Below are 19,263 nucleotides of genomic sequence, written 5' to 3'. Positions count from 1 at the left end.
GCAGAGTGGGCTTAGACCTTCGGAAATCCACCACCATCTCCTTGGTCTTTGAAGTGTTTAGTTGAAGGTGATTGAGTTTGCACCACTGCACAAAGTCCTCCACCAGGCTCCTGTACTCCTCCTCTTGCTCGTCCCTGATACACCCCACAATTGCAGTGTCATCAGAAAACTTCTGCATGTGGCATGACTCGGTGTTGTAGCGGAAGTCAGATGTGTACAGGGTGAACAGGACTGGAGAGAGCACAGTTCCCTGTGGCGCTCCGGTGCTGCTGATCACAGTGTCAGAGAGGCAGTTCTTCAGTCTGACGACCCAGTGGATGCCCATCACACAGATAACGACCCAGTGGATGCCCATCAAAAGTATTATATGACCAAGATGCACCAGAAAGATAATAAATTGGGTAAAAGCCAATCCACACATCACCTCTAGAGAGTTACAGACCTCGATGGCAGCATCCGGAATAAATCTACATGTGTCTATATACAGTATATATTGTTGATGTTATGGAAATGAGATTTTAAGAAGTTAATTAATATTGATATTGATATACAATGATACAATAATAAAATAATACAACTATTTTGCATATGAGGATTGATTGAAATATAACTAGAAATAGCAATGGTATGTGAAAATATTTACTGTTTATGTCATGTTAAAAAAGGCCTACATAAGGAACACTTAACCCAGATATCTACTAAAGTTAGCATGCAACCTCCTCCTCTAGCGAAAAACTGCAAGCTGTGTCAGGACTAGTGTTATTAGGGCCCGAGCACCAGATAGTGGGGTCGTATGTATGTGTCATTTTTCTCAGTCATTTCAAATTGGTGTTAAAGTTTGGTTTTCACTTCTAAGTTGAAGTGAAGGGTCTATTGAACAATTTGAGCAAAATGGTGCTTTTTTTAGATAAAGGGTGGAAATGCCCACAAAGTTGCAATGAAACATCATTTTTAAAGTTATTGTAAATAAAGCCTGGGTAATCACTCAACTTGATTTAAGATCGTTGTTCAGAATATACCTACATGTAGGATACCCATACACAAATATGGCTGCATAAAGCCGATGTGATATTAAGCACCCAACTTGCAACTTTGAGTTTATGAATTTAGGATCATGAGTACCAACTTTTTTCAATCAAGCCATCATTTTATTCACAAAAAAATTCACAAAAGAACTTTATATCTGGAAGAAAGTAAATCAATAATAATGTGCGTGGAATTTTGAGGAACCCATTGCGTAATACAGGCTTGTGAAAAAGGCTAGAGGGCTATTTTTGAGTACATAAATCAATGACCAATGACACAGTTTCTGAATAAAGACGGTTTTGGAGGGCCAGGGGCTCAAATTGAAAAAGGGGCACATGAAACAAGATTTTTAAACATATGTCAGCATAATTTACAGTTCAATCCGTTAAATTATAGCGACCCATATTGAAACAAAATTCAACATGGAATCTTACAACAAACTACATCATACTATAGTATATAGATAATTTACCCCACCAGGTGAAATCTTTATCTATTTGTTTGTATGTGTGGTGTGTGTGTGTGTGTGTGAGAGAGAGAGAGAGAGAGAGAGAGAGAGATCCACTGCCTTTTGTGGCTTTCTCAGCTGTTGTTCAGTTATTCAGCTTTGAATCAGAAAATATAGTTTAAAATTATAGCAATAATTATAGCAATTATATACAGTAACCTCCAGAATTATTGGCACCTCGGTTAATGTTGACTAAAAACTGGTAAAAAAACAATCTGTTGGTGATTTATTGTAATCTCACAATGAAAGAAATTAGGAAAAATCCAACCTTGAAGGGAAGCAAATTTATTTGGAGAAAAAGGAAAATCTCATAAAGAAATAAATATTTATAACAAAAACACATTGCTCACAATTATTGGCACCCCTGCTTGTAATAACTTCTTAAGCCTCTCTTTGCCAATAAAACCCCATAAAGTTGGAGAATACAAAGCAAGGGATTTAAGACCGTTCGTCTTTACAAAATCTCCCCAGATCGTCCAGATTCCTAGGTCCACACTCCTCTTTGACTCACCCCACTGTTCCCAATGGAGTTTAGATCTGGGGACTGAGATGGCAATGTCTGAAGCATGATTTTGTGTTCAGCAAACAATATTTGTTTTGATCTGGACATTTGCTTTGGTTCATTGACCTGATGAATGATCCAATCATGACCAACTTTTAGTGTCTTGGCAGAGATTGGCAGATTTCCTTTGAAAATGTTCAGGTTTTTCTTGGTGTTCATGACACCATGCACCTTAATTAGGTTCTCAAGGCTTTTGGGGATAAAAACAGCCCCACAATAGCACAGCCCCTCCACCATAATTGTCATTAGGCATGGGGTTCTTTTCAGTATAGCCATTCTTCTATGTACACCAAACACATCTAAAGTTTCTAGCCAAAGAGCTCAATTTTCATTTCATCTGACAATAGACCACACTTCCAGATAAAGTCACTGTACCATTCAGTAACTGCTGCCGCTACATTAATAGTTAAAAGGCTGGACAGGCTTTTTACCTGCATGCCCCTCTAAATAAGCTATTAGCAGTGAGGTCACTTTTGAAGATTTTTTTCCATCTATTGGTGACCCCAAGATGATACATCATCGGTTTAATACCGCTATTATCTGGCCCTATAGCCCAGAAACCCCCATTCAACCCCATCTTCAACCTTTACAATTTATCTTCATTCACTTACATAAACATACTGTCTACTGTTTTAGCCAAAGCCATGCAAATTAATACATCCCATATCTTCTGTACTATTTCAGTATTTCTGTATCATCAGTATCCTGATGAAGGGACACGTTTTTTGTTCTAGCTTCAAGACTACTTTCCATTAACTTAACAAAATTAAATACTCAGCAAAATACTCTAGTATTTGACTCTAGTAGATGACTTGTTGAATGGCTCAATATGTCTTAATTTTGATGTGTTGAATAATACCTTACTTCTCCTGTAATCTTACTGTCTAACCTCTCCTGGTGTAATGAAAGCAGAATTAATTTATTGCATGTGAGAGGAACAGACATCATCCAGTACTTACAGTAGGGTTAATAGATGATGTAGTCACATATCTAGGGTTAAGCTGTAGACATAAATTATATAGGATAACATCTGTCAGTTATGAACTGTAAGTAAGCAAAATCAAAGCTTAATTCCCTTACCTCTCGTATTTCCTGTCCTGCCCCATTGTAGGACTGCAGCTCTGCCAGTATGCCATGGGCCTCCTCCAGAATGGCGCTCACCTGATTCCACACTGCTGTCTCTGCCTCTGTGGGCTGGGCATCTGAGCATGGGGAGGTTAAGGTTAGAGGCAAAAACAAATTTACACTAGGACTGGCACCTTAGTCACATTCAATGTTAGTAGAACAGTCAAACACAGTAGTATTGTGTCAGAAATGGACACAAAGCATGTTCTACACAGTAGACAGTTCTGCCAAACATATTTCGTTTTTCTTCTGAAACAAAAATATCACCCTTGTGGACATTCCTATTTTCCTTAGGTTGATGTGTGTGTTTTTGTATTAATATGCCTGATCAGTAGCTTGCCTTTGTTCGCTGAACATCATCACGTTTGTCATCTTTGACGTGAACAGCATATGCCAGGATCCAACCAGTCACAGTCACGTGCATTCAACACAACCAATGGCTGCGCTGATAGTGACAGTGCTAAACAGATATAGATGTGTTTTTGTTTTTTATTTTGTATATGTGTTTGCTGCATGGTTTGGTACGAGTTTAATGCACCAATTTAAGTTTAATTTTACTGCTGGTCATGACCCTGGATGTTGTACAACGGGAATTTCGTCAATGGGATCCTTTACAGATGGATTTGCAGAGTAAATTCAAATTTGCTTACAGGTTTGCCTGTAAGCACATTTAAGGCTAGGATGAAAGTATGACTACAGATTGGACAAAACAAAGTATGTTAGCAATCGCAAGAAACTATAATGACATTCCATGCGAACATGGGAGGGTCTGCACACAGATAAGGAAGTTCCTTCCTATTTCTATGAAACATATTAAAAACATTGACAAACTGTCAATTAAACCTCCCTGATGTTCTGCTAAATGTACAAAAACGCTACTGGGCCTACTTCCTCAACCAATTTCTGCTTAATTGAGCTTTGCGACATGTCAATGAAATAGAATGTGTGTAATGATTTGTATGTGTATGTGTACACTTCACATACACTAAAAGTGAAGTGTAAACATGCTCTGGTCTGACAGTATACACATATTACACTGTCTCCTAACTTAAATTGAACTTGGGATGAGACAAGCAGATGGATATTTCGCAGCTGAGATATAACCCTCCTCTTATCTCACCCAAGTCCAAGTTCAACTGAAAATCTAAAAATACTCTGTTCTTCTTCTTATCTCGCCTTATTTCTCTTATAAGGTCTCTTAGGAGTATCAGGTGAGATCTCAATAAGAGATTTACTTCTCGTGTGAAAAAAAAAAATGAGACAATACATTTTCCCTTGGGATGTTCTGTTGATCTTTCTCCATTAAACTTGGGTCCCATCCTGTAGGTCCTGTAAGTAATTATTAATTGTAATGGCAATTTATGACGTTTACAATTAAAAAAATATAAAAATAATAACTGGATAGGAAACATCAGTATACAATATGTGTTGGAATATAGTTAGTGTTTTTAAATCCAAATGTGTCCAAAAACACATTCAATGATTTCATTCACTATCATACCTACCTAAAGATACTTCAGAAAAGCAATTGATCCTATACAGCAGACTATATCATGAGGTGCATTAAATAGCTATTTGTGAGCCACATTCTCAGTGATACACACATACTTGATGTGCTTACACAAGCTGCTTTAACTGTGTGAACAACCTCCTTCTAGTAACCTCACATGCTATTTTAAGATGACATGAATTGAAGACATTTGGTTACATTTAGATCCCTAGACTACAGTATCTATAGATGCTCAGATTATAAACAAATTGTTAAAACATTTCTATTAAGGTTGAGGTTAGGGTTAGGATTTGTGTTTGTTTAATGTGATGTTCAGTGAACAATTAGAAAGACTAATCTTGAATTTCAACAAACCATATCATTTTGATATCACAGTGACCTACAATGTGTGTGGGGGATTACAGAACTAACAACATTTTGGAAAGCTTTACGTGGGTCTCACTACTTAACTATGAGGCTCTGAGGCTGCTTAGCATTGCTGAAGTTATTCAAACTGAAATGTCTACAGTATGTACAGGATAAGTGTAAGGTAAGATAAGTGCTGTGGGACAAAAGTATCATTAGGAGGAATCTGTTAAGAGAAAAGTTGCACTAAAGTTAAGGGTTAAAACATACAGCACACACTATAGAAAATAGACACAGGGATTGATACAGAGGGTACGCAAAAGGATGGTACAATTATTGGAAAACGTCACTCCATGGGTCCTTGTTTGTTGGCTGAAACTAAATGACCTATTCCACCTGGACAGATTGTGTTAAACTCCAGCAATGAATAGAAAAAGTCTACTGAAGCTTATGTTTTACATTCAGTTTAAAGTTATTGCTTTGCATTTGTCCTCAACATTTGTTTTTTTTGTGCAACAGTGTGCAATGCATGAGTCTTTAGTTTCTGCCAGCAGTTTTCACACTCAAACTAGAGCCCCATGTGTTGATTATTTCATCTTTTGACAGCAAAAAGCAAAACATGGCCTGGCATTCTTACAGGGAGGCTACAATGGGCACGTAACTGAAGCGTTCCGTTCACGGAGCGTCTGCTGAAACCATTAGCTTCCACTGCAATGGAACTGGCTACACCAGACCTTGATATCGGCCCGTACATTCAAAAAATTAGACCAGTTTTCTAAAACTATTTGTATGCGACATGAACGGAGCACTTCAATTGCGGACCTGGTGTAGCCCAGGTGTCAGATTTTTCACCTAATTGTATGTATTCACTGCTTGGTGATTTTTTTTAGAGGAATTTGCATTATTATGTGTCATAGCAGTATTGAGATTAGATATATAATTTTAATCTATGAGCAATTATATTAAACTATGTGATATTTAGAGAGCAGAATACCAGGACATAATATGATGCACATAAAGACATGGCCGAAGTGAGAGGGAATGAGAGTCAAATAATAGAATGTGGAGAGTAAAGCAGCAAAAACAAAGATGATGATATCTCACGTTCAAAGTCAAGGTAAACTATGGGACCATGCTCATTCTCAGCACAAGCCAGCACCTTCATGAGGTTTCCCATCACTCCCCTGGAACACAGAGATCGAAGAGGGTTTGGGTGAGGGATTGTAATGTGGTTTGGATCTGGGACCAAGAGGATGTGTGTGTAAAGGATAAGAGTGGAGGCTTTTCTTCATACAAAAGCCTCCATGACTTGAAGATGGAATATATGTGTGCGTGTATGTATATTGGGTGAAGGAACGTTGGGGAACAACAGTACAGGTTTCCTTCAGGTGATGGGTTTAGCAACAGTGGTCTCTTCTCCAACTGTTTGTCTCCAGCTGAAACAGACTGAACATGTCAGAGACCAGATTCTCTCTAAAACGTTCACAAAATCTGCTACATAGCATACCACAGACAAAAAAATCAGTCTTCTCATGCTTTCTCATCTCAATTTGATGATTCATTTGATTTGGGAATTAGATGGTTGACACTGTAAAGAAACCACGGCAAGTGGAGAGATTGCCCAGAAAAAAACAGAAGCATTCAACATCTATCAGACAATCTGAATACACCCAACAACACACCCTTAACTTTTCACCACTCACCAGCTCTCCCAATATGCATCAAACACACTAAGGGCCGTGATCAGACAGCGCACTGTTTTTGCTGTGAGAGACGTCTTTTTTCTGTTGTTTTATATTGAGTTTTGCGTGTTGCTAATGCGCGATGGGCACCTTGTGTTTTCTGCACCTGTTGTGTTTTGCATTTTTTCTGAGTGGAAAAGTGTCCAACACCATTCATGATTTTATTAAAAATGGTGGATGTTCCTTTCATTCTCAGTGGAAAATATAATATTTAAAAAAAAAACTTTTGGCATTAAATTAAAGTTAAATTTTGCTAACATATCTAGTGAGAAAGTTGCATTATATCTTCATTCCGTCAATGCATACAATCTCCTTTCAACAGTCATTGTCAACAAAAAAAAGACAGCATAGTGCACTTTGTGTGTTATACTCCGCAAACTGCCGTCTGTCTGATCACGGCCACAATCACACACACACAACACACATACACTGCAACACACAAGAGTACAGGATGCCATACCCCAAGCGAAGACTTACTTTCAAAGTCCAGGAAAAAATGTGGACAGTTCTCTAAATCCTTGCCAAGGACCTTAATGAGGTTCCCCATGGCCAGAACACCTGAGCAGGAAGACAAGACATACACAGTACAACTGCATACTTCTCTCTCTCTCTTTGTCCCTGTGTTTGTATGTGTATGTTTGTGATGGACAGAGAGAGAGAGTGTCTGAAGCTAAACTATAAGCTATGGCTATAAGCATACATCTTAACAGGAAGAAAAGACCCACACAATACAATGAACCATTAGTAGCTATAGCATGGTCAGAGAGAAAGCCACAAACTATCCGTTTGTAAGGGATAGCCCATCCGAATGTGGTGATGGGTGAAAACTGAATTTAGCCATGTTGCAGAGGTGACCATCAGAGAGTAGGCTCACTCTTATGATTTCAGTGAGTGAAGTGAGTGGCATATGCTAACTAATGCACTCATCCGTACTTACTATCTGATCATTCTGATTTAAAAGAAAGGTCTTTCCAAACCAGAAACCATAGCGGTATGAATGGCTTTAACAGCATGTAGCCTACAACTGCTTATAATGCAGGGCTTATTCCACACAATGTCGGACTACAATGCAGCAGCTTATACCCTGCAAAAGACCATCAGAGGCCTAGCAGAAATGAAGGAAATAAAGTTTACAGAACTGCAGCAGAAGTCAGGTTGGCAAACAAACACAAGACTAGCGGAGATACAAGGTCCTAGTTCCTTTATAGCTAAATCAACCACATTTCATCTGTTGGATTTCAGTTTCAGATGTCAGTCACTCAGAGAAGTTTTGTCAAAATCTGCCAGTGGTTATGGGTGAAGTGCTTTAACAGTTTTTGGTTGTATGTGAATTAGTGCCTGTCTTTCATCTTTCATCTAAAGTGCCTGTGCCTGTCTGGCAAAATCTTTCATGGCAATATCTGGAATTTGGCTTATCTAGAGCCTTTGTTTTTAGCTTTGGCCTTTGTTTTAAGAAATAATTTCAGCCACATTAGATGAAAGCATATACTCAATACTTCACAATTTCAAAAGAGACACTGGGGTTCACATCAAAATGTGATTTTCTCACACATACACTACCAGTCAAAAGTTTGGAGACACTTAGACATTTCCATTCCACTCCATTTTTGACAGAATACTAGCTGAGATCATTTGCAATGTTTTTTAATCAGGGCAGCAGTTTTCAGATTACATTATGTGCTTACATAATTGCAAAAGGGTTCTCAACTGTTGTAGAAAAAAATGGCTGATCTTAACATTGCCCATTATCAACAACCATTCATCCAATGTTGCAAAGGCACATTCTGTTTACTAATCTGATATCATTAATCCTCAGTGTCCCACCGGCGGGACGATTACCCCCTCCCCCACCTCCCCCCAACATTCTAAATCAATTGTATGCTACATATTGCTATGTAGCATAGTAATGTTATACACCATTTGAAACCTTTAGTGGGAATCCAAAAATGACAACTTTTTCATGTACAATCTGTATAGTGCTTTAAATTCTCAGATTAATTTTACTATGTCTCAATTAAATTTGATCCAAAATGCCTCTATGTATATATATATATATTGGGTCTTGAAATATTCACAGAAATCCATAGAAATTGAATCTTCATGTTGTATTATCCAATATTAGTTGTGCAGATGTATAGTCTAAGAAATTCTTGAATTTCCCATGGGGATCAATAAAGTATCTATCTATCTATCTATCTAGTCTATCTTATACACATTCATTGAACCAACAAAGTAAATGCATAAATAGAGAGACTTTTTGGTAATTATTCCATATTTTGTGTAGTTTATATCAAAACATCTGACATACAATCTAAATAGTCCACAAGAAACCTCAAAGTTTACCTTTCATTTGAGACCAGGACTTTGCTACACAAAGGGGTTCATGTGCAGTAAGCATTTGATTGTCAGTATGCATTTTGGATAACCAAAAGTCCTATGGGGAGTTGCCAGGCATTTTATGCATGAGCATACCTTGGCAAATAATGATCTAAAGCACTCATATTTTCATTCTATATTGATCGACTTGCACACAGCTTCACAAGACCTGGTGCTAGGGCTCAATCGGACTTCGACGCAATCGGATAACACTACGACCAATGTGTACTGTCCTCCAACGTTGCAGCGCTGTCTTCATCAGTTTAGCTGATTTCCCGGAATGTTGGGGTAAAAGTAACGTGCATCATTGCTCTTTGCCAGAGTGTCTCGCAGAGACAATTCCATTGTGCTCTCGCGAGAACTCTGGATTTCCAGGGTACTGTGCAAGTACATCACACAGTTATTCTGACTGTTTCCTACGAAAACCACAGGTTCTTAGCTTTCTATAGAGGTCAAACATTTGATGGTAGGCCCCAAAAGAGGTGGGAAGAATGCCCTCGTAAGTAGGCACAGTGCAATTTCAGGCAAACACTTGAAATTTGTATTGGGAATAATTTAAAAGCAGGGGCAGGCAAACTTTTTGGCTCAAGGGCCACATTGGGTTTTGAAAATTGCCCGGCGGGCCGCACAACACATTTTTTAACATTTTTATAGCCTATAATTTAGTATGAAAAGTATTTGTTTTAAAATGTGAATTGCTTAAAAATACTGCTAATTTTATGCTGTTTAACAATGTATAAATTGTGCACTGTCGCTTTAAGACAGTCGCTTTAATTCACGTTTATTTCTCAATGATCTTCTGCCTGCTCCGCTATCGCTAGTGCTGTACCTACGGCTGGGCCCTCTCACAGTTTTTAAATGGTCAGTAGTGGGAACTACTGTTGCCTTCATGATTTCCTTTTAAAAGTTTCTTATAAGAAGCACATATCACTTATCAACAATGACAAGCCAGAACATGCGGCTCTCTCTCCCTCTCGTGAGTGCAGACTCGTTCCCAATTAAATGGATCGCATAATGTTCACGTTAGATCTGCTGCAAAGGAGATAACTAAGAGTTAACTTAGTTTAACATGTTATCTCTATTTAACATGATGTTTTGACATTGACGTTGTAAACGTTCTCTAAGGAGAGTGAAAAGCAGTTTGCAGTAAAGCTAACCAACTATCGCAGGAAAAAAAATAGCGAGCAGCCTGATAACCAAATGAAATGCTCGGCGGGCCAGATCCGGCCCGTGGGCCGCAGTTTGCCCACCCCTGTTTAAAAGGCTAACAGAAAACATTGGAAACTGCTGCCCTGAGTAAAAAAAACAATGCAAATTATCTCAGCTGGTATTCTGTTTATAATGGAGTGGAATGGAAATGTCTAAGTGTCTCCAAACTTTTGACTGGTAGTGTATGTGCAGTTATTCCCTCCTTAGTGAGATCTGCTACACAGTTGCAGTGAAACCCAACAATCCAGACATATAGAGGAGTTTATCTTTAAGACAATACACTACTATTAAATATAACAGACACCAAAACATTAACATTAACTCTTGCATACACAACAGCTAAATGTCTCTGCTGCTACATTAAGTAGAATTACTATTGCGTTCATTAATCACAATCACATTTGAACACATGACACTGTCATGACACATGAACCCTAACCCCAATACTAACCTCTAACCCTAACCCAAATCCTAACCCTAACCCTAAACTAATCCTAATCCTAATTTGTTATGACAAAAACCGATGACACTTCTTTCAAAACAAATTTGTTAAGATTTGTCAACAAATATCAGCCATCTGATATCAGTTCTGCTGAAACATCATTGTCTTCAAACACCTCAACTCGACCCACCACAGCTAATTATCCTGTTCACTGGACCACTCCCAATGAAAAGCAAACTCAAATGTACCCAACACCGATCTCTATGGTGCTCTCCCCTTCTCTCTGATTCTTACCCTTGTCTTCTTTTTTCTGCTTTTTCTTTAGTTCAGTCTCAGATTTTCTTAGATTCCTTTTTCATTTATAACAGGTTGAATCCAAAAAACTAGACTAGTATGTTTTGCCGCATTAGACGTCTCCGAGGTTAATTTTGACTCTGTACTTAACAACTTAACACTTCTCTTTTCATGGCTTTATTTTTAAAAAAGGATGTGGTATGTTTGGAGCTGCTGTGTATTAAATGAGTGTGTTTGCGTGTATATGGGGGATGGGTGTGTGTGTAGGTTTAATTTTCAGTAAACCAGCTTCGACAGGCACCAGTTTCAGTTCAGTTTCCTTTATCTGAGAGCAAGGTTGTGAGTGTGTGTGTGTGTGTACTTGGATGATGCATGCATGTGATTGCATGTTTTTGTCTCCTGGTTCCTCAAAAATACCCTTAAAAAATACCCATATCCTCCATTTTAAGAACTATTTGCCCACCAGTTTCTGTTTTTAGACTAGTCAAGACAACATGAGATTTAAGATATTTTATGTGTCCATAGTACTCCATCTTTTTGCTAACATCCTTGGGTACAGACCGAATAGAGAGAGCCTACCTAACCAAACCTAATTGTGGAGTACATCTTCTTATTGGGGGCCAAGCAGCCAAGCTGAGTAGGAACCCATTGTGTTTCTTCCTTTTCATATATTAATCTTACGTTTATATTATTATGCATTTTCTTTATTCTTCTGACATTAAGATTATGACAGCCTATAAAACAACATAGTAAAAAAGTTCTGAAATTTAGCACACCTACTAGAGATGCTATCATGATAGTGACACATCAAGTGTCATATCTACTCCTTGATATGGAAGATTTTATATCTGATTTTAAGTTAAGTTTTTTTCACATTCCACAGATTTTGCCAGTTATCACACTATTGACTACAAATAAGTATAAGTATATATACTCTTTTGATCCCGTGAGGGAAATTTGGTCTCTGCATTTATCCCAATCCGTGAATTAGTGAAACACACACAGCACACAGTGTACACACAGTGAGGTCAAGCCCACACTAATCCCGGCGCAGTGAGCTGCCTGCATCAACAGCTGGCTTCGGGGGAGCAGTGAGGGGTTAGGTGCCTTGCTCAAGGGCACTTCAGCCGTGCCTTTCAGAAGGTGTTTGAATAAAATGGGACAAAGTTATTTTTATTGCTGCCAGACCCACTTGGGCCAAATTGCCAAACATGTAATGATGGGCTAATTGTCATTTACCATAAAGCTTGGTCTTATAGGGTACTAAAGTGTGATGTCAGGTTTCCTTAGCAACCAATTTTCTGTTCTACACAAACCAAATGAACAACATGAAATATATGCCAGACCAAAGTTTTATAGAAAAGGAATGTTTATTTCATGAATAAGCAGTTTGCTTTTCCGATGATTGAAGCCATTTTTGAGAATAGAATCTTTAATCTTTAAACTGAAACTAGCGTTGTGTAAACCGCTGTCAACATGATGCAGTGCTTTGCTCCTGTATGCAATCATCAGTCAGAGTCTCATAGCCTACTTGCTTTTTTTTCAGGTTTGTATATAAATTCCGAAATACCCCGGTTGACAGTAACGTTATGTAATCAGAACAGATTAGGCCAATTTACCGTTACGTAAATTTATAAACTTTATCTTTTATGCTAGTGGAAACTTTTCCTTTTAATACAGCGGAAGAATATACAAAAGCCTCAACATGTTTCGATCTGTAGTGATTTTCACCTCTTGACATTGATTTATTCTCGTTTTCGAAGAAAGAACACAGCGAAGCAATAGAAAACCCTGGTCTAACCGGGAATCTTGCAGACAGTAAGAATGAACATGGAATAGCTTCTGTGTGTATGTGTGTGTGAGAGAGTGATGTGGTTCAAGTTTAGAGATTAGAGCCTGGCATCACCTCTGACAGTATGCACTATGTTTGACTTGCATCATGTGGCCATGGAGACTACGCAGTTTTGTAGCAAAGCAAAGGACTACATACTCTCTCTCTCTCTATCTCTCTCTCTCTCTCTCTCTCTCTCATGCAGTGTTAGGCCTGCTCCCATTTCTCACTTTTAGCCCTACCCCTGCTCCTTTGCCTCTTTGCCACTATAATGGGGTATTTGTAGGCAAAGCCTCATAATTCACATTGTTTAACACTTCACTATACCCCTCTACCTGGACACCCCTACCTCTAAACATGAATGAGCAACACGGAGGGGTAAGGTGAATGGAGAAATGGGATTGGGCCACAATTAGTGTATCACTTGAAATGGGAGGTGCACCTATTTTTAGGTAGGCCTTACCTTTTCTTCAACGTTTTTTTTTTATTTATTTTTTTAAAGTGCACTTTACTGCATCAACCTGGGGCCTGTGTCCTCTCACCTCTCACTGCATCAGCTCCTCCCACCTGAATGAAAAGAAACAAGAGGAAAGATACCTGTTCATTAATCATTTCCAGCCATAATTCATCATCCGTCATCCTATGACATCTTCCTCATCACCCTCTGTTCTAGGATTTCCTCCACAGAACTGGGGCATGAACCAATGATGGAACCTGCTTTCCTTATCAAAGGGATGAGAGCAAGCAGGATGGCATGAATGAAGTTTGACATATGTGCATGACATTTCCTCTGACTACTTAAAATTGCAGGTGATTTCACAGCATAACTGAATTTTGTTTCTAGGTCACTTTTAATTTTCAAGATAACATTAGATAAATGTGTTGTTGTCTGCCGGGCAACATTTCTTTCTACCTCTCCTGAACAGTATATGATATTGTGGTATGTTGTTGATACTAATGAAGGGCCCATAATAGGCTACTTTGGAGTCTTGGATACAAACTCTAATGGATACAAACTCCAATTAACCTTATTCATACGGTGGCACGCTCAAAGTTTTTGTTGTGGACACTGAGGAAAAAATACTCAGATTGTTTTGAGAATGGTGAAGAGAATGAAGCTTTAGCGTAAATTCTGTCAGGAAGACTCAATGCATGCGTCACTCATTCATTACTTCCGACCAATCACCAGTCTGCATCAGCCTTTATAATCACTTTACTTTGCACCTGCCTGTTGCTTTCAGGTGCCGATTTTCGATGTTCCGTATCCATGCACGGGTAGCTAGTCATTCACTTCGCCACAACTTTAACATATGATGCAGTCACAGACCAGTAGCTTAGCCTTCCTTACGTTCGCTTCAACTGAGTTGGACGCATCTCACCAAAGTCTAGGGGGTTTCCATTAATGTAGCATAGTAGCTTGTAAACGTCGGAGAGTAAGGTAGGCCAGATTGTTGCCACTGTTCGGGTTGTCCACCCGGTCTTATCAACGGAAATAGACAAGTTCCGCGGCTTGAAGTTTCTCTTTCACCCTAGTCTCGTGTTGGATCCTAGTTGCTTAAGAGGTTAACGTCGTATCGCTAACAACATGGCTGATCATTATTGTCTGTTACTGTCATTGGTTATGTGTCTACATAATATGGAGGCCCATACATTGTGTTCGATTGATTTAACTAATGGCAACGTAATGTATCATGGCTGTTTATTTGTCTGCGTGCTAGGTCCTTTTGAAAATGCTATGTCTCCTCTCTAACCACTCCATTCCTCCTTGCAGGTCTTCAGGCTGTAGGGACTAGAACAAGATCTTTCCTCAAACTCTTCTCTGCCAAAAGAGCAACACCTCTAGCAGGCACAAACTCTCCTTCAGGCCAATACTGCACTCACCCTTATACTTTTTCAAGCACAATGCACTTTGCTTGTCGTCATTCGTAATCTCCCATTACGTCATGGCAGCCGCAAGCACAGGGATGGCATTCCTTCCCATTTCTTCATTACTTAACATCTTAATAATCTTTCAATTTCAGGAGCAGCTCCTCTTCGTTTAATGTAAATGCCTCTCTCTCTCTCTCTCATTTAAGGGTATGCATCTGTCGGCAGTGGGGTACTGACCCTCACCGTAACTATCTACTTCATGCAGGGATGCGGGGCTGGTTCACGTAGGCCTATAGCCAAAATGTGCATCAGTGCTTTGGTTCATATTTAATCTTACTTCATCCAGGTCATGTGATGTCAACTTATTTACCTCCTCGTCTAAGCTATACGCTAACCCTTCATGTCTTTATCCCACCACAGTAGGAGCAGCAGAATAGTGAACTTGCATTGTTAAATCATTAGATTTTGCAATTCACTATCGAATATCCATATGTCCTCGAATCTCAATCACATAATTCTCAATCGTCATATAATCAAATCAATCAGCAATTATTAGGCTAAATCACCAATTCACTCTAACTATTTAATTTACAAGGTCTGTGATGCTGGTTCACTATTCTAACCACCCACTTACTCTTGGCTCTGGAGCAGTGCATTGTTACTCATTTAATCTTATTTCACCCAGTCAGCATGATGAGGATTACTCTTCCATCTCTTGTCTTTATTTTAGTTATATGCTAAACCATCCTCAGCGACCATCCATAAGTGCTAGTGTACTCCAGCTATGTATCTGTTGATTGTATTTTGTCTTGTCCTGTTGTGTCCTTAGGTCTGCTGCTGGTTAGTTGACCCCGGCTCTCTTTTCACTCCCTATCAATTCACTCCTTGAATGTGTTCCTCATGGCTTTCTATGGGTTCATGCGCTCTGGGGAATTTTGTTCTGACAGCCAGGTTTTAACCCTTCTCAGGATCTGGCTTGCTCAGCCATCCTCTTCTCCTCCCACTTCTATAGTGTAATTCTGAAACATTCTAAAATGGACACCTCAGGTCTTTGTCATTATCAGAGATTCTAATATAAATAACTCTTCTGTCCCTATACTTCTATGATCAACTATCTTAAACTTCGCCCACACACTTCTCCTAATGCACCTCTCTTTCTTCTACCCACTGGGTTATCTATGTCTAAACAATGGTTCAGAATCCACTTGTCGACAGCGGTTGGTAGCTGCGGGCTCTCAACCTCCCAATATACTGGCCATTCCTTTCGCATCGGCGCTGCAACGTCCACAGCCGCTCTAGGATTACCTGCATCCTCAATCAAGTTGCTCGGAAGATGGTCTTCGTCGGCTTACGAGTCCTATATAAGCCCTTCTAGATGCGCAAATAGCTCTCGCAAGTGTCAATTAAGGTAAGCTACCTTGCAAAGGTCTGGTGGTGGTTATCCGGCTCAGCTAAAGCATTATATTAATTACATTGGACCCGAGCCACTCTTCTCCAGTCACTACGCACAGCCGGCACTTTAGGCACAGAATAAAGCGTTTATACAGTACATTGTAGTCACTATGCACCGCCGCCCTTGGTCTAGCTTCTGCAAGCAAAACCTTGGGTAATCTCACGTCACAACAGTTAATTTCTTTTATCCTACCATCACCCCACTTCACTCATCATATACATATGCAACTCGCAATCATCAAATCGCAATCAATCGTTATCGAACCGAACGATCATTAAGCACTTTCCACGGGGATTTGCACCACATTGCATTACATTCTTGCCGTGCAAGAACCGAGCTTACGAAAGCTCTGAGCTTGTGCAAGCTCCTCGACTTCGCTGCAGACCATGCTGGTCATTTCTTCTTTTCACCAGAAAGTGCTCAAGCTTTCTATCTGTTTCTCTATACCTTTTCTCTCTGAACTTATTACCCATGGACAATGTATTTCATGTTTTCCTGTCTCGTTTAGCTAACGTTACCTATGCTGCTCATCTTATTTTGGGGGGCCTTTCCAAGAGCAAGGTGCAAAAGCATGGCTCACTCTTTTCATCTTGCCCTTGGATCTGCTTTAGCTCCATTCCGTTGCAGGATGCGGCTTGCTCACGGAAACACAAAATCACATTTAGGGGTTGTACTTAAATCGGATATAATCTGTCATGGACACTACACCGTGCTGTTATTTTGGGTAAGTCAACATAATTAATTCATTAATATAAACCTTGCTTTGTTTACATTTCTATCCTAATAGTAGGCCTATATGTCGTGCTATTTAGCTTTCTTTAACATGGCTTTACCTCTGCCGGATGGACAGTAGTTTGTTAATTTCATCTGCTGTACATCTTGTCCTTGCAGCTTCTGTTCACCATTGAACCGTAACAAATGGATTTCACAAACTGTAATATTTTGCATCAACTTGCTTATCAATTAAGAGCTAGCTACTCCATTTGCTTGTCACAAGGCTCACAAGAATCTATGGACTGTATGGTTACTGAGTTATTAATTACTAAAGACTCACTCGGCAGTAATGAGCATTTTGTAATCAATGTACTTCCTCTTGCAAATGTCTGGTGGTGGTTATCTGAATTTAATCATATTACTCATCTCTTCGTTTCTGGTGCCCGTACTGGCTTGGTCGCATTTGTGCAGGTCATAATCTTTAACTGCAAGCGCCATTTCGTCTGCACTAACCTGAGCTTCTGCAATTGCAAGCTCATTGTCCCCCGAGCAACTGCAAGCTCTATCCCGCTGCACTAACCCTGAACATCTGCAACTGCGAGCTCTATTCTGCTGCACTGACCCTGAGCATCTGCAACTGCAGGCTCCATCCCCTGCACTGACCCTGAGCATTTGTAATTGCAAGCTCATCGCCCTGCACGTTGTTAGTTAACCCTTAAACTAAGCTTCTGCAAGCACTAGTCACTCAAGCAGTCTTGTTCAATGGGTTGAACATCTGCAAGCTCAATTCCCTTCCATAACTTTAAATCAATCATAGAATTTGAGTCACAGGTGGTTGAATCCATCATCATAATCATCCTCATCAAATCATCAGTTTATTTTATTAATGGTATATTCTTCATGTGTCTCTGCTGTCTGTCTTGCTTTCTCTGATTCATCTCCCAAGCTCAACCGGATAATACAACATGCACTGTTTAATATTGTTATGCTCTATTTCAGAGAGGATGACCATCTAAGCATTCTGGTGGGTATCTTTATTTCTTATTCTTTGGGGGTAGGCTCCGCCCCTGCCGTCTCATACCGGCAGGATCTGCAAGGGTCTGCACACTCGGTGACCTGGACCGAGGATGGGGCCTATGCCAAAGACTGTCTTATTGTTGCTTATGCCTTTTGTATATCCTTTGATGGATTAAAACGTGTGTTAACTTTCATTGTACCTCCCTCTTTCTGATAGAATTGAGAAAAGGGATAAAAGGGGTTGAAACTGAAGTTTCATACTGAGCCAGGAAAACAAGGTATGCAACTTAAGTAGCAATTCCAAACACAAGTTATTCTGCATACTAAGACAAGATTTTGCTAGGAAGTGAAATATGTGACCTATTAATGCAGGTCTTTAATAGGCAAAATGGGTCATTATGCCATGTCTACCTTACATGATAACATGCACAGGAGAATGTGTGTGTGTGACAGACAGAGGGAGAGATGAGAGAGAGACATTTAGGTGTAGGCTAATATCATTGACAGACTATGTATGAATTAAGATAGACTGCCAATACACCTGACAGAAAGTAGCCTAAAGGCGCTTACACATGACTACCCTTGAGGCGTCAATGTGACACTCACTCCAAATTGCAGTCCCGGAAGCATTGTTTTAATGAGTGCAGGGGAAATTTGGTAAAGGCGAAATTTTGATATTCAACACTGTGATGTATCTGAGTATTGTCAGATCTAGGAAGACTGTTGGTTGTTTCAAACTTTTCCATTTGAGAATGATGGAGGCTACTGTGCTCTTGGGCACTTTCAGTGCTGCAGAAATATTCTTGTTTCCTTCCCCAGATCTGTGTCTTCATATAACCATGTCTCGCAGGTCTATGGACAATTATCTCAACCTCCTGGCTTGGTTTTCACTCTGACATACACCATCCAACTGTGAGACTTTATATAAAGAGATGTGTGCCCCTCCTAATAATTCCCAGTGAATTAATTTAGGCGCAGGTGGACTCCAATCAAGTTGTAGAAGCATCTCAAGGACCATTGATAGAAGTAGGATGCACTAGAGCTCAATTACAAGCATAATAACAAAGGATCTGAATACTTATGTAATTGGAATATGTCAGTCTTTTATTTTTTATAAATGTACAAAACACTCCAAACACCTGTTTTTTGGGGGGAGTGTTGGAGTATTGTATGTAGATCGATGAGAAAAAAAAATTGAATGCATTTTAAGATGAGTCTGAAACAGATCCAACACTAAGGT

General features: G+C 39.5%; 1 protein-coding gene across 3 annotated transcripts in view; it reads right to left on the bottom strand.

Annotated features, from left to right (window-relative positions):
* fam49al (family with sequence similarity 49 member A, like) overlaps positions 1–19,263 on the bottom strand; it is a 46,174-nt gene that overhangs the window by 15,145 nt on the left and 11,766 nt on the right. The window contains exons 2-4 of one of the 3 annotated variants that reach the window (XM_048229020.1): positions 13,434–13,537; positions 7,296–7,376; positions 3,177–3,298 (exon numbers count right to left, since the gene is read on the bottom strand). In XM_048229020.1, the coding sequence (XP_048084977.1) occupies positions 3,177–3,298; positions 7,296–7,365 (192 nt within the window). In that variant the 5' untranslated portion in view covers positions 7,366–7,376; positions 13,434–13,537. Of the gene's footprint in view, positions 1–3,176; positions 3,299–6,180; positions 6,261–7,295; positions 7,379–11,139; positions 11,291–13,433; positions 13,538–19,263 lie in introns of those variants that run through there. The other 2 variants (XM_048229019.1, XM_048229018.1) reach the window with 2 other exon arrangements.

The sequence above is a fragment of the Alosa alosa genome, chromosome 20 (assembly GCF_017589495.1).
Source record: "Alosa alosa isolate M-15738 ecotype Scorff River chromosome 20, AALO_Geno_1.1, whole genome shotgun sequence".
In the NCBI taxonomy this organism is placed as follows: domain Eukaryota; kingdom Metazoa; phylum Chordata; class Actinopteri; order Clupeiformes; family Clupeidae; genus Alosa; species Alosa alosa.
Note: the sequence above shows the minus strand (reverse complement) of the source record. Positions and strands in the feature narration are given on the sequence as shown.